At 36.1% G+C, this 14019-nt stretch overlaps 1 protein-coding gene across 1 annotated transcript in view; it reads left to right on the forward strand.

Annotated features, from left to right (window-relative positions):
* The window catches only part of GABRA4 (gamma-aminobutyric acid type A receptor subunit alpha4), a 67031-nt gene that overhangs the window by 12000 nt on the left and 41012 nt on the right, over positions 1–14019 (forward strand). Inside the window, exons 3-7 of the mRNA XM_032852436.1 lie at positions 3348–3415; positions 4434–4654; positions 4838–4920; positions 7464–7607; positions 8454–8606. Coding sequence (XP_032708327.1) covers positions 3348–3415; positions 4434–4654; positions 4838–4920; positions 7464–7607; positions 8454–8606 — 669 coding nt within the window. The remainder of the gene's footprint in view (positions 1–3347; positions 3416–4433; positions 4655–4837; positions 4921–7463; positions 7608–8453; positions 8607–14019) is intronic.

Consider the following 14019-nt stretch of genomic DNA (forward strand, 5'->3'; position numbering starts at 1 on the left):
GGTTAAGCCTCTGCCTTCGGCTCAGGCCATGATCTCAGGGTCCTGGAATCAAGCCCCACATCCAGCTCTCTGCTTTGCGGAGAGCCTGCTTTCCCCCCTCTCTCTGCCTGCCTCTCTGCCTACTTGTGATCTCTCTCTCTCAGTCATATAAATAAATAAAATCTTTTTTAAAAAATACCCTTTTAGAATATGGACTCAGGAGTAGATCTCTGCCCACTGACTGGTTTTCATTCTGTTTATGTGACTTTCATTTCTTATCATTCTCTTCCTTACCTGCTTTGCACCAGCCTCACTGGCCTCTTTTCTAGTCCCCGAACACAGTAAGGTCTCTCCTGACTCTGAGCTTTTACCCTGAAGTAGTTTATGCTTGGAATGACAATTCTCTCTGTTCTTCTAGTGACTCATGTTTACCCTCCAGGTCTCAGTTTAAAAGTTTCCACTTTGAAGAGTGGCTCAAAAATCTAGGCTTTCCCAGCCTCTTACTCCATTACCAGCCTGTTTTGTACCTCTTATGAATAAAAAAATTCTTCCATTCAATTTATTTCTTTATTATGTACACTCAGACTCTTCTAATAGCATGTTAACTCCCTGAAGCAGGGAATTTATTTATTTATTGTGTTTAAATTTATTTTATTTTTCAAATTCTTATTTAAATTCTAGTTAGTTAACATGTAGTGTAATATTTGTTTCAGGAGTAGAATTTAGTGATTCATTACCTACATATAACACCCAGTGAGACAGGGAATGCCTAGATCTTGGTTACCACTCTAGCACCAGGGCCTAGTACAGAACCTGATACTCAGCAGGTGCTCACTCAGTGAATGTTTATTGAGCGAGTGTCCAGATGAAATCTCTCTTCCAATCACATATTTTTAGAATCTCGCTTAATCTCAAAGACCTATATGATCATGTAAAACAAATACTGAATAATGTTACAAACAAACTAAACAATACAAAGATTGTAATTCCGGACATAAATATTTTTCCAAGAATCATTAAGAAAGTATTATATAAGAATTGGAAAATACCCATTATTATCATGGAATCACTGTAACTACAAGACTTAGCATAACCCCACACACCTTAAAGTACATTTGTAAGTAAAAATATCATTGGCCTAATTCCTCTCCTATACTTCCGTTACTCCCATTGAACACTTACAGTAATAATATTTTACAGGACATCGTTGGGTAAATACTATTCTAGAAATCAGATGAACACAGTCTGTAAACTAGAATAAAATGAACTGTATCACCTAAGGAGTTGCAATGCAAATTGCCAGGCTCCACCTTAGACCTACTCAATCAGCAGGGCTAGGGTGGGGGCCCAGCATTGCTGCTTTAACAAAACGGGTGATTCTGATCCAGTGAAAGTTTGAAAACTACTGCCCTAAATTGATCTTTAAAGTAACTTTTGATTCTCAAATTCCAAACAAAGCAGAAGATCTTGAAGGATGAGAGGGAAAAAATGAAACAAGAGGAAACCAGAGAAGGAGACAAACCATAAGAGTCTCTTAATCTCAGAAAACAAACTGAGGCTTGTTGGAGGGGAGGGAGGTGGGAGGGATAGGGTGGCTGGGTGACAGACATTGGGGAGGGTATGTGCTATGGTGAAAGCTGAGAATTGTGTAAGACTGATGATTCACAGACCTGTACCCCTGAAAACAGTAATACATTGTATGTTAACAAAAAAATTAAAAAAAATATATATATAAATAAAAAAATAAAGTAACTTTTGAATTCTCAAGAATCTTATCAAACAAATGGTTCAGTTGTCAGGACATATGCAACCTTAATTATTTTAAGTAACTTATTTTCTCTGTTTTCCAAAGGTTTTTTTTTTTTTTTTTTTTTAATGAAAGCTCATGATGGATCAATTTAATCTATGACTTTTCTTTCAGTATACTTACAAAGTATATATTTTTCTTAGGATACTTATTTAAGAAAGAATTTTCTCATTCTTCTCCAAATTATTTTTTTTCCTGTGGCTCAGTCTTTGTTCTATACAGTGAGAAATATTCTGATTCATTTTTATGAAGACAACTTTAAACCTAGGGCATTAAGCTATACCAACTACTTTTTCTCTCCCCAACCCCCGGCATAAATCCAATTGCCCAACCAGTATCCAGAGGAAATAATCCATTTTGATAACAGATGTTATCTTTCCAGTATGGATTATCTAGCTTCTGGCCAAACAATGTTATAAACTATCATTTAAACGGTGTCCAAGAGGGCAACAATTTTTTTTATTTTTATTAGTAATAAAAAAGGTATATATAATAACTTACTATCATTATTGAGTGCATTATATTCTAGAGACTGGGACAAGTCATTTACATTTATAATTTCAGTTAATACTCATTAAAACCTTTACCTCTCAGGATTCATGGCTTGACTAAGATTATATTTAAAAAGTGTTAGAGCCAAATTTAAATTCCACAGTTCCTGATTTTAAGCACCATGCTAAACCCAGATTGTGGAAATCTTCCTTTGTCTAAAACCTGTGTCACCCCCATGGTCAAGATGCCCCCACCTTTTTCTTCTGCCAAACACACGTATGTGTTTGTTTCTGGGCTTGGGAAAGAATCTCAGTAGTGGCCATTATCAGAAGCAAAGAGAAACTACTACTTAATAAGTACTCTTGTAAGGGAGTCACTGTGTTCAGTGTTTCGTATGAGAAATTTCATTTGATCCCTATCAACTGTCTTGTCTATATCTGAGGCTGCTGCTTCTGAGAGGTTCCATAGCCTGCCCAAGATGAAATGGCTAGTAGGTGGCAAGAAGTGAATAGGTCTGACTTGTAGGAGAGTTTATCTTTGATCTCAGTCACCAGTGGATGGTCTGCCGATTGTTAAAGGTGATCTGAATCATTTCTGTGCTTAAGTTATTTCTCAGAATTGTCAGCTCTCCAAAGATGAATCCCTTACAACTCTTAGGGTTTGTCTCCTCACTCTCATAGCTACATTTCCTCTTTTTAACAGCTCGATGGCCAATCAGATGATGGACTATAAAAAATTACAAAGGCTGAAAGCTTTTTTTCCCCTGCACTGCCTGTCATAACAGTGCCTGGAGGTGATGTGTTTTTGAAGAAGCAAGGCTCCCTTAAGTAACTAGGGTGGTATTTTTTTGTTTGTTTGCTTGTTTGTTTTGCCTATAAATAAACACTGCTTTCTGGTTCTGTTGTTCTTTTGTCTACATTTTTTTTTTCATTTTTGGAGAGATGCATCATCTCACTGAAAATTTAAGATGCTTATAAAAATATGATATATCATATCTGTATTTATTCTTTATCCTCCTTGCCTATAAAATTGGTAATTTTTTTTCACTTATTTACTTTATACCTACTAGGTCCTGTTACAGAAGTAAAAACTGATATATATGTCACCAGCTTTGGACCTGTCTCTGATGTTGAAATGGTAGGTACCTAGGAAATTTAATGTACCTCTTGAGGTTTGAAGAAAACATTCAGAAGAGAGGGCAATTTATATTTTACTATTTATTTTGTCATTAATTACACACAGCTAGCAAGTCAAAGAACCGCTTAGTTTCAAAAGTTTATAAGGAGTAAGTCATTTAATTTGCATTTTGGCTCTAACATTTAACTATTTTTTGGTTTAGAGTTATTCTCACAGAAAAAAGAACTTTCCTATTACTAGTCTCCACGGCACAACACTTTATGTAGTAATTTTTTCCCTTAGAAAATTATTGAGGAGGAGACAATTGAAGAGTGTAATTAGTTTTTGTATGAAGCTATACTGTTCCCCTAATCACATTTAGTATTCCATGTTGGCCCAATTGCTCAATCCCTGTGCCCACCCCAACTCCTTCTCCTCCTGCCTCTCTCTCATGCTTCAAGAAGTTAGAACACAAAACACTGATCAGGATGAATTCATCCATTCAGTTGTGCCTCTAATAGTAAATATATGCAGTTTAAAGATCAGAGAGCCAGCTTGACCTTTCTTCCTTGACCTGAAGCTCTTAGCTCTTAGGTTAACTTTAATAAATTCTGTTAATATATAATTGGTTTTTAAAAATTTTACTTTGTCTTAGAGATGCCTACAATTTTATGATGGATTATGCCATGATATTTGTTACACTTTTACTAATTTTGCTACCTGGTCTAAAGTACAACGGTAATTACCTGGTGCTGGTGGTTCTATTAAATAACGGTAATTAATCTTGAATGACTCATGTATATGGTAATTTACTTATCTAATAAAGTAGAAGATTAAGGTATCAAGATGGACACAACATGCTCTAATTGCTGAGGATCTTTTAGCTCCATTGACTTAAGAAAATTTCTGCTCCTATTAATTTAGTTTTTATTTGGTTAGGTTTTTTTTTTTTTTAATGAGTGGGAAGGAGGCTAGAATTTAATGCATATTTATGTGTAGTCATCTGTGATTTGAATATGTCAAAAACTAATTTCCCTAGGAATACACAATGGATGTGTTCTTCAGACAGACATGGATTGACAAAAGACTAAAATATGATGGCCCCATTGAAATTTTGAGATTGAACAATATGATGGTAACAAAAGTATGGACCCCTGATACTTTCTTCAGGAATGGAAAGAAATCGGTTTCACATAATATGACAGCTCCAAATAAGCTTTTTAGAATTATGAGAAATGGCACTATTTTATACACAATGAGGTAGTCATTTTTTTTTCTTTTTCCTTCTTTTTTTATGTTTTTTTTTTTTTTTTTCCTATTCTTTCCTCCTTCCCTTTCCCCCTTTTTCTGTTCTTCCTTCCTTCTTTCCATCCTTCTCATTTTAGGTGTCATAAAATCATTTGTAAAGTGAGAGTTAATTTTAATTGCATTTTTCCACTATAGACTCACCATAAGTGCAGAGTGTCCCATGAGATTGGTGGATTTCCCCATGGATGGTCATGCATGCCCTTTGAAATTTGGAAGTTGTAAGTTACAATACAAACATTGTTAGAATTTATTTTTATCTAATGCAAGCTGATATTTATATATGTGCATGATTTCCCATAATCCATTTCACTCATTGTTCATGATAACTCTCTAAGATTTGACTTTTAGGAGACTATTTCAACCTCATATCCAAAAACCAAAAACTGTTTGTACAGATGGCCTAGGCAGACTGACTCACAATAATAGTTTGGTAATCAGTGGTGAAATTTAGGGACCTCTGAAATCCATGTGTTGGTAGTGTAATGAAGAAAGTACAAAGGATTTTTAGTATGAACAGTGCCTGTTATAAGCAGACTTCTTTATGGCAGATTTGAAAAAGGGCCAGAGAAGATTCAGGGTTTCTTGAAACAACAAGGGTGAGAATAATATCAACAATGCTGTTAGTATCAAAGAGGCTGAAGCATAATGAAAGCATAGTAGGAGGTGTGGTCTGATATATAGACAGAGCCAGGTAATATACCACATTATAGACCACATTAAGGAGTTTGAATTCTATTGGAAATGTTATGGAAAGCCCTTGGAAGATTTTACTAGGGGATTTGGCATTCTTTGACATTTTACAATTTCATTTCAGCTTTTTTATGGAGAATGGATTGTAGGGAGGTTAGAGTAGAAGCAGAGAAAAGTTGGAGGCTATTGCTCTAGTACCATCAAAGATGGTGGTGGCTTGGACAAGGATGGCGCTAGAGGAGAATCTGTGAGGTAGATGAATTGGGCATACTTTGAGGAGGTGAAGGCAAGAAGGTGAAATAAGTGAGTAAAAAAGAATATGGAATTCTTTTTCCCCAAGCTTTCTTCTCTGAGATGGCAGAAAAATGAGATTGCCTTTCCTAATGTCTGCCACAAATATTTGATTCAGTCAGAATCTACCACAAATAGGCGCTGGCTTATTATTGCTTCAGATCCTTAGTGCACTGATTGTGAAACTGTTGTCCACTATTACCATTGTTCATTGCTTAGTAATGAGAGCTGGCCGTCACCCTTCTTTTACAACCCCTAGTAATCACAGTATTCCAGTATTCAATGAGCTAAGTTAATGCTAGAGAGAGTCATTTGCTCCTTGACCAGTGACTTAATGAGAGAAGATGAAAAAAAGAACAGGGCCATCTCCCTGGGAGCAGAATTAAAACCCATTGGTATTACAAAAACTTAAATTTCCCCCCAAGATAGTTCTTATCTATGGGAAGTTCTTTCCCACGCAGCCCCTTCTAGTTCCCATAGACAGCACTCTTTGGAGTGACTTAAACATCGTTGATATTCAATCAGGGTTTGTACTAAATAAAGAAATCACTCTTTGGAAGTTGATTTTTTGGATTAGCAATTAAAAAGAGAGTAACCTTTTGATTGCCTGCACCCATTTTGCCCACATCCCTAGGTCCTGCCTGAAATGTTGAATCATTAAGAGAAAGGTTATTCTATCAAGGTAAGAGAGTCAAGAGAAGGATACCTGCTTTAGAATATCAAGGGCAGGAAAATAGTATTTGGTGTCTTTTAAATGTATGAAGTAGCATGAATATACTTCAGGAGAGAAATGTTGACACATTAACTGTCTACTGCTAACTGGCGACACAAGCCTCAGAATTTGTTTTGTGAAATCAAAAAAATCATTTGTAAAAAATAGTCTCCCTAGGTATCAACTCCTTTGTAGAATTAAGCGATTTCACGGAGACCTCCTGTGCTCTAGCCATTTTAGGAAGGTTTGTGGAGGGAACCAACTCATCATGGTTCTTTTGAGCTTCTTTGTGTGTGAGCCAAGCTATCTGTTGTGGGTAGACTGGTAAAGCTAGCAGCTGGTTTCCATTCGCATTGAACACCGAATAATAGAAAATGGACTTAAATTGCCGCTGGGAGGGATTTGTTGAAGACAGAAGGGAAAATGTCCTGATTGTAGTTTAAAGGTAGTGGAACCAGTTGTGTAATTATTTTCCCTGGAGGGCTTTACAAAGAGCAGAGCTGGTTGTCACTGCGGGATGGTTCCCAAACAGCATGGGTGTTGCCCAGAGGCAGTCTGGAATAGGTGACCCCTGGAGAGCTCTCCCAACAGTAGGATTTGTTTTGTTGTTGTTGTTGTTGTATTATTATAGGCAGCATCTGGTACATTTCTAATTGGCAGAACTGCCTTAGGATGGAAGGAGTCAGTCTCGGTTGAGCGCTGGAAGTGAGTTGGAATGGAACAAGTACTTTTTCGGTGGAAGAGCATTATTTCTGTTTTTCAACTGCTTATCCTAGGAGTATGGAAGCACATCCCAGTGCATTGATGCATATATAACGTTGAAGTTGCTTCGTTTTAGTCGTTTCTTTTCCAATTCTTTGACATATAAACAAGAAATATGCTGAGTTGCAAGGCTGTTATTTAATCTCTACGGTTTTCTAAATCTTAAGCATGTTTGAATAAATCATAATGATTACTGTTTCCTTTTATTCCATCTTTCTTGAACATGTGTAATATTCTTAAGTGTTGACCATCATTCCTGCTGAAAAAGGACCACTGACTCTAATCACATTCTGGGCTCTCATTCAGATGCATATCCAAAGAGTGAGATGATTTATACCTGGACAAAAGGTCCTGAGAAATCAGTGGAAGTTCCAAAGGAGTCTTCGAGCTTAGTCCAATATGACTTGGTTGGGCAAACTGTATCAAGTGAAACTATCAAGTCCATTACGGGTGAGATGCTTAACGATAAAAGTCAGTATGCTACTTGGCATTAATTTTCCAGCCTGAAAGTGAGATTGAAAAACACATTTTGGGATTTGAGTCTTCTCAATATCGGGCCTCACAGTCTGAGAAAAAGGCCACGGCTTTCCTAAGTCACTTTAATATGCCACTTTCAGCTGTCACATTATAAATACTTATCAACAGCTACCAGAAATCTTATAATTTGTTTCCCTAATTAGCTTTTTAGATTTTTGTCTAAATGCCCATAAAAGATGCTTGAACTCAGAGATGTTATATATGGCTTGATGTTACATGTTTCTCTTTGTAGTTTTCTTCATATGTGTAACATTTAGAAACACATCTCTTTCCTAAAACTGAGACAGTAAGACAGCCTCTTCCAAAGCAAATACGTATATATAACGTAAATCTGTATATTTCAATTCTTTCCAAAATTAAGCTTTAGATTTTCAAGTGCGTATTTCCATTTTTTTGTAGTGATTTTCCATAAAAGTGAGGTCTAAATTCTGCTCTTAGAAAAAGCTGAAATTGAAGGCTAACTGCTTTTGCAGTACCAGGCCTTTAAAATAGAAAGTGCTGCAAGCATTTTTGAAAAAGTTGTAGCTTAATTTATTAAATCGCTTAACCATTATATAGAACAAAAGTGTTTTTCTGTGTAATGATGTTCAATATCATTTCCTCCCTAGTTAGGAACTATGTATTTCTCAGTTTGCTTGCTATGCACAACAGATCATTCTTTGTCTAAAATACTATTTGTTAGTCTGAAATATGATTATGAAGTCATTGACTGATTGCCTGCGTAACCAATAATACATTTTCCTCGTGTTTTATTTGTAGGTGAATATGTTGTTATGACAGTTTATTTCCACCTCAGACGGAAGATGGGTTACTTTATGATTCAAACATACATTCCGTGTATAATGACAGTGATTCTTTCTCAAGTTTCATTCTGGATAAACAAGGAATCAGTTCCAGCTAGGACTGTATTTGGTAAGTGCCATTCATTTCTTGGGTATTTTTGTTCGTGTTATATTTTGATCATGATTCACAGGAATAGTTCTTAAAACATCATTTTTTTCCCCCTAAGAAAATACTAAACAGTAATATATCAAGCTGTATTGAGAAAAGAATCATATGGCTTTGTTTCTTTTTTCTTTTTTCCTTTTCATAGGCTTTCATTTTTACTCAGCCAATACAAATAAGGTTTGGGGGGATATAGGTAGGCCATCCTTTCCTTTGGGGCCTCATCTTATTTGCCTTATTGAGACCAGACAGATGGGACCAAGAGTGACTCTGGATATGATTTCACTTTTCATGATATTCTTGGGCTCCTACCTTAAAGCTGTATAATTGAATTAAAATCATATCTAGGTGTTAAAATGAAATGCACTGGGAACTAAAAATAAAACAAATAAAAGTCATGGCTGAATGAATATGAAAGCCTTAGCATAATTTGCTTTTTAATGAAGAGCAACAAAATGCATGTGGTTTCAACGCATTGAGTTGGATGGTATTATATGCTTAGTTTATTAGCTCATTGTTATGTTCTATCTATATCTTTTCTCTTCGAACACAAGCACATTTTCTTCTTTTTGCTTTTATTGTGGCTTCCTATATATCATATTCTTAACTTTACGAGGTCCAGAACACGCCAGTTTTAAATTTTTATAGCTGTGAATAAGCCTTCTGTATATCAGCTATGCTTTTAAATAATACAATTAGTTATAATGATATCTATTTAATATAACATATTTCTCTACTCTTTTTCTATTGATTGTGAGTGGTAAAAGGACTTAGTAGTAGGATAAGAAGGAAAATGTTCACAGTTTCTCTGGACTGGAGGTATAATCCTCACAGGAGATGTCATTCTTCTTTTGCTTTTTCTAGTTGGTAAGATCAAAGCCATGGTATATTATCCCTTAACACACAACAAGGAGGAGGGACGCTGGTGAGAAGAAACTGGGGGAAGTAGGAGCTTCTCATCCCACTTCTCCATCCTTACAGAGAACTGAGCAGGTGTCTTAGTGTCCTCAATGCATCTGAATGTGAGGAAATTTTTCACAGACACCTGCACCTCCCTTTAATCTTAGGTTTAGCACAAGAACCCTACTAGGGAAACTATTACAGAACGGTTAGTGCGGGGAGCAGGGTATGACCCCAGAAGGCCAGTGAGCAAGTATTGTGGCACTACCTACGTCACAGAGTTGTGAGGGTTCAATTAAATAATAACTGCACATTGCAAGTATGGAGTATATTTTACCTATTAAACAAACTGAGGGTTGCCACGGGGAGGGGGATAGGAGGAGGGTGGTTGGGTTATGGACATTGGGGAGGGTATGTGCTATGGTGAGTGCTGTGAAGTGTGTAAACCTGGCGATTCACAGACCTGTACCCCTGGGGCTAATAATACATTATATGTTAATAAAAAATTAAAAAAAATAGGTGTAAGAATGAAAGAGAAAATAACAAATCTAAGCTTTGGACTACAGTAGATTGGGGCTTAAAACTAGAATCTGGCACTTATTTTCTCCATCCATATACATCTCCATCCTAATGCCTCCCTCCTTCATGGACTGGTGAGGACTCTGAGTGATGTTCAGTACTCCTCCCAGGGCACATGATGCAACTAGTACGTATTTGTTACTCTCCCTCATACTTCTCTCAAATAGAGGAGACTTATTTTGTGGGGACTTGGTTTCCTTGATTTTTAATTGCTTTTCCAGAAAGTATTTATTGTTTTTGTGTAATACCAGGCATGCTGTTAGGTCCTTTAGGCTCCTTAACTCATGTAGTGTGCAGAGTAGACTTGGGTCTTTGCATATCATCTTCAGAGTCAGCCTGACTGGGCAGGAAGTACCTGCAGAGGCTGAGTACAGACAGACCAAACTCCCTTAACTTTCCCTGGCATAAATCATAGCAATGTTTTAGGAATTATTATCAGAAAATAAAAATAAAATCACCTGAACACATATTATCATCTCTTTTCTGTGATCTTAAAGAACATCTAGAGCAGATTTGTATATCTGATGAACAAGCAATAGTGTCTTAACACAGATTCTGCCTCCAGGCAACCTCAGTTCTAACCACAAGGTCTACCACTGATTTGCTGTAAACTGCCAATGAGTTACTTCTGCTTGTTTCCTCTCGTGTTACAACAGGATGAAGGGTTGTACTTACTTCATAGGGTTGTAATGAGGGTTAAATGAATTAATTTGGATAAAGAACTTGGAACAAAGCCTATCATAGAATACATTTTATTTAAGTGTTTATTATTATAACAGTCCACACTGCCATCTACCTCATTTAGGAATCACTAATTGATACTCTAATATGAATGTCCTCTGTATTTTAGAGTTACCATGATTGTTCGATAAGCTTTGAAAACTTTTTTGGTTGAACACAAACTGGTAGCCACTGTACTGTCCTGTCTCCCTTGTCCCCAAACAATAGAAATTTCCAGTGATGTGGAGAAGGATAATACTGATTACAGTGGTACCCACCAGCATTTCCAACACATAAGACACTGTAAGGAAATTAAGTGTCATGTAGTAAGGATACTGGTAATACTAATAACAATGATGATAAGATTTGCCATCTTATGTAATCTTCACAATAACTCAGCAAGGTAGGTCTTATTAATTCTTCATAGAAGAGGAGAATAACTCAAAGAAATCAAGAAATTTGTATAAAGTCACATACTTATAAGTGATGGACCCAGGACAATTTCTGTCTAACTTTGAGAACCCTGCCACTTCTACTCTGCCATTCTGTTTTCACAGGAAGTATAAGGATGTGGGCGTTTGTGGAGTATTCAAGAGCTTCTGAGTGAGATTGTATAGATGTGTGCTGAAGATAATTTGTGGGTAGCTTTTTCCATTTGAACTGTGACATTTGCCTGTCTTGTGCTTGTGTGCCAAGATGTTGGTTTTGATTGACCAGGGAAATTATGCACAATAATTAAGTCTTCAAAGACCTAAGATGTGTCAGAATGGTAATTATTAAACTGTTCATTGAGGCACTGAGATGGCATTTTCCTAAGGAAGTTAAGTTTTAAGTATTTGGGGAGCATTAGCAATCTATTTCATATGAGACTGAAGTAAAAAATTAATTCTGGACTAGTATATCTTTTCCCTAATTTTCATTTTCCTCTCCACTCAAGGAGAGAATACGCTGGATCAGTCATGTCACCAGAGATCATGGAAAAATAGACTCTGCTCCCTCCCCAAAATTAATTAGTGTAAATATGAGAAGCAGAGTGCGCTAAATTCTCTCCAAAGACCTTCTATCTGCAACGTTGTATGCCTTTAAGTCTTCTCATTATTCCAGTATAGTAAAATGTTAAACCAGAGTAATGCCAGCTGGCATGTCTAAATCATTACTAGTTCATTTCCTTGGAGTGGCCAGCCAAAAATTTACTCTTGTGCACAGTCTTAGCTTACTCTTACACGTCCTCTCCCAGCTCCTGGGCCAGCCAATATGGTACATATTCAGCATTATAAAAGCAGGTACTGGCATCAATACTCGAATGTGTCAAAAAAAATTCTATGGTTGTTGAAATGCTTTCAGGGTAGATGCCAGCTAAGCCATTGAGAGCAGATGCACTGTCTTCCTAGAGGCAGAGGAAGCATGTCTTCTTATCTGAAGGGTTGGCTTCTGTTTGCTACTCTTTTGGTGTTTATTAAACCAAATGCTCTAAAAACAGCTGTAAGAAACACATTTCTGGCATGCTAGCGCTTTCTTTAAGTTTGACCACAAGGCAGAGAAAACTTTTTGTCTAAAAGGAAGGCAACTTCAAACACTTAGCCAATTGTTTATACAGGTTACTTCCCTAACTTTGCCAACAGTCATAAAATATGAACCATAATATTCAAAGGACTATTCTATAAACTTTTAATCAAATTGACTCAAACCAGTGAAAGAGAAATGGAAAATAGCCACATATGTTTTGCATTTATGTCCACAGCATCGTTTAACATTTTCAGGAACTGGTGATCAGAAAGTAATTTTGGAATTCAAGGCTCAATAATTTCATTAATATCCTGCCTACATAGCATTAATGAGGGATTTTCTTCCCCTGACAGCAGGAGAAGATGAGGACCATTACTGCAGGCCTGCAGGAGAAATTGTTCTGGTATCAAAAAAACCAAAAACAAAACAACAACAACAAAAACAAACACGTTCAAAGCCTCCTGGGAAATCCTAAATCACTTATATTTGAGTTTGAGTTTTCCTTTTTGGTTATCACATTATGTTCTATAGAATTTTCTGAGTTCTGAGTAGTATTCTTATTATTTAGGCTGCACTGTTCATATTTTATTTCCAAGTGCTTTCAGCATAATTGCTGTGATAGTAGAGGAAATATACATAAGGAATTTGTATAACATTTTTGAATTCTTAATAAGCCATTAAACTTAAATTTTTATGAATAAGAAGAAAAACTTTGATTTATCTTCAAACTTTGTAGCTAAAATTTTCAAGGTTAATTTACATCTCACAGGCAGCATGGGAATGTTGTCATTTTTCTGAGATCAAATGGAGGCCTAAAAGTTCTAGGGTTTCTTTGTGAAATGAAGTATAAAAAATTCACAGTACTCCATTTTCATTGCTATTTCAATATCTCCATATTTGACCCAGCAAACATTTAAAAATCTGTTTTAGATGAATAAAATTCTAAAAAAAAAAAATCACACTTTTCTTCTTTAAAGAGGGAATACGACCAAATCCTCGAGTTTCTTTCTCTGTAGAGTTTATGGAATATTTTAAAAAGATCTATAGCTTATACACTACACAGTTGCTCTAATTTTGATGTTCTAAACATTGATAATTCAGACAGGACTGGAGAAAAAATGGGTTGGTGAGGAGGTGAAAAACAAGTTTTTATTCATTATGCACTTATGTATCTGGCATTATATTAAGTATGACAAATCCTGAAGCAGTATTAGGTATTTCTGCCCTCAAGAAGGCTATACTAAATTAGGTTGTTGGAGACAGGCCTATATTCATCAAACAATTAGGGAACAAGGCAGAATATAATTAAATGCTGAGTTGAGGAAACACTATAAATTCTCCCTAATTTCAATTATTATTATTCCATTACTGTTGCATGGGGAATCACTATCTCTTTAGTTTAACATGTTATTATTTGGCTTTTGGTGAAGGATTGACATGGATTGGAATATATAGTTTAGGTGCCTTTTTCATCATCATCATCACCCCCCCAATTCATGAACTATTCTGAACATCATATAGAATGAGTTTATTATTTATTTATTTATTTAAAAAATTTTATTTATTTGAGAGAGAGAAAGAATGTGCACACAAGCAAGGGAAACAGCAAAGGGAGAAGCATACTCCTCACTAAGCAGGGAGTCCAGTGCAGGGTTCCATCACAAGACTCCAGGAT

The sequence above is a fragment of the Lontra canadensis genome, unplaced genomic scaffold, assembly GCF_010015895.1.
Source record: "Lontra canadensis isolate GAN:19392208 unplaced genomic scaffold, GSC_riverotter_1.0 scaffold1, whole genome shotgun sequence".
In the NCBI taxonomy this organism is placed as follows: domain Eukaryota; kingdom Metazoa; phylum Chordata; class Mammalia; order Carnivora; family Mustelidae; genus Lontra; species Lontra canadensis.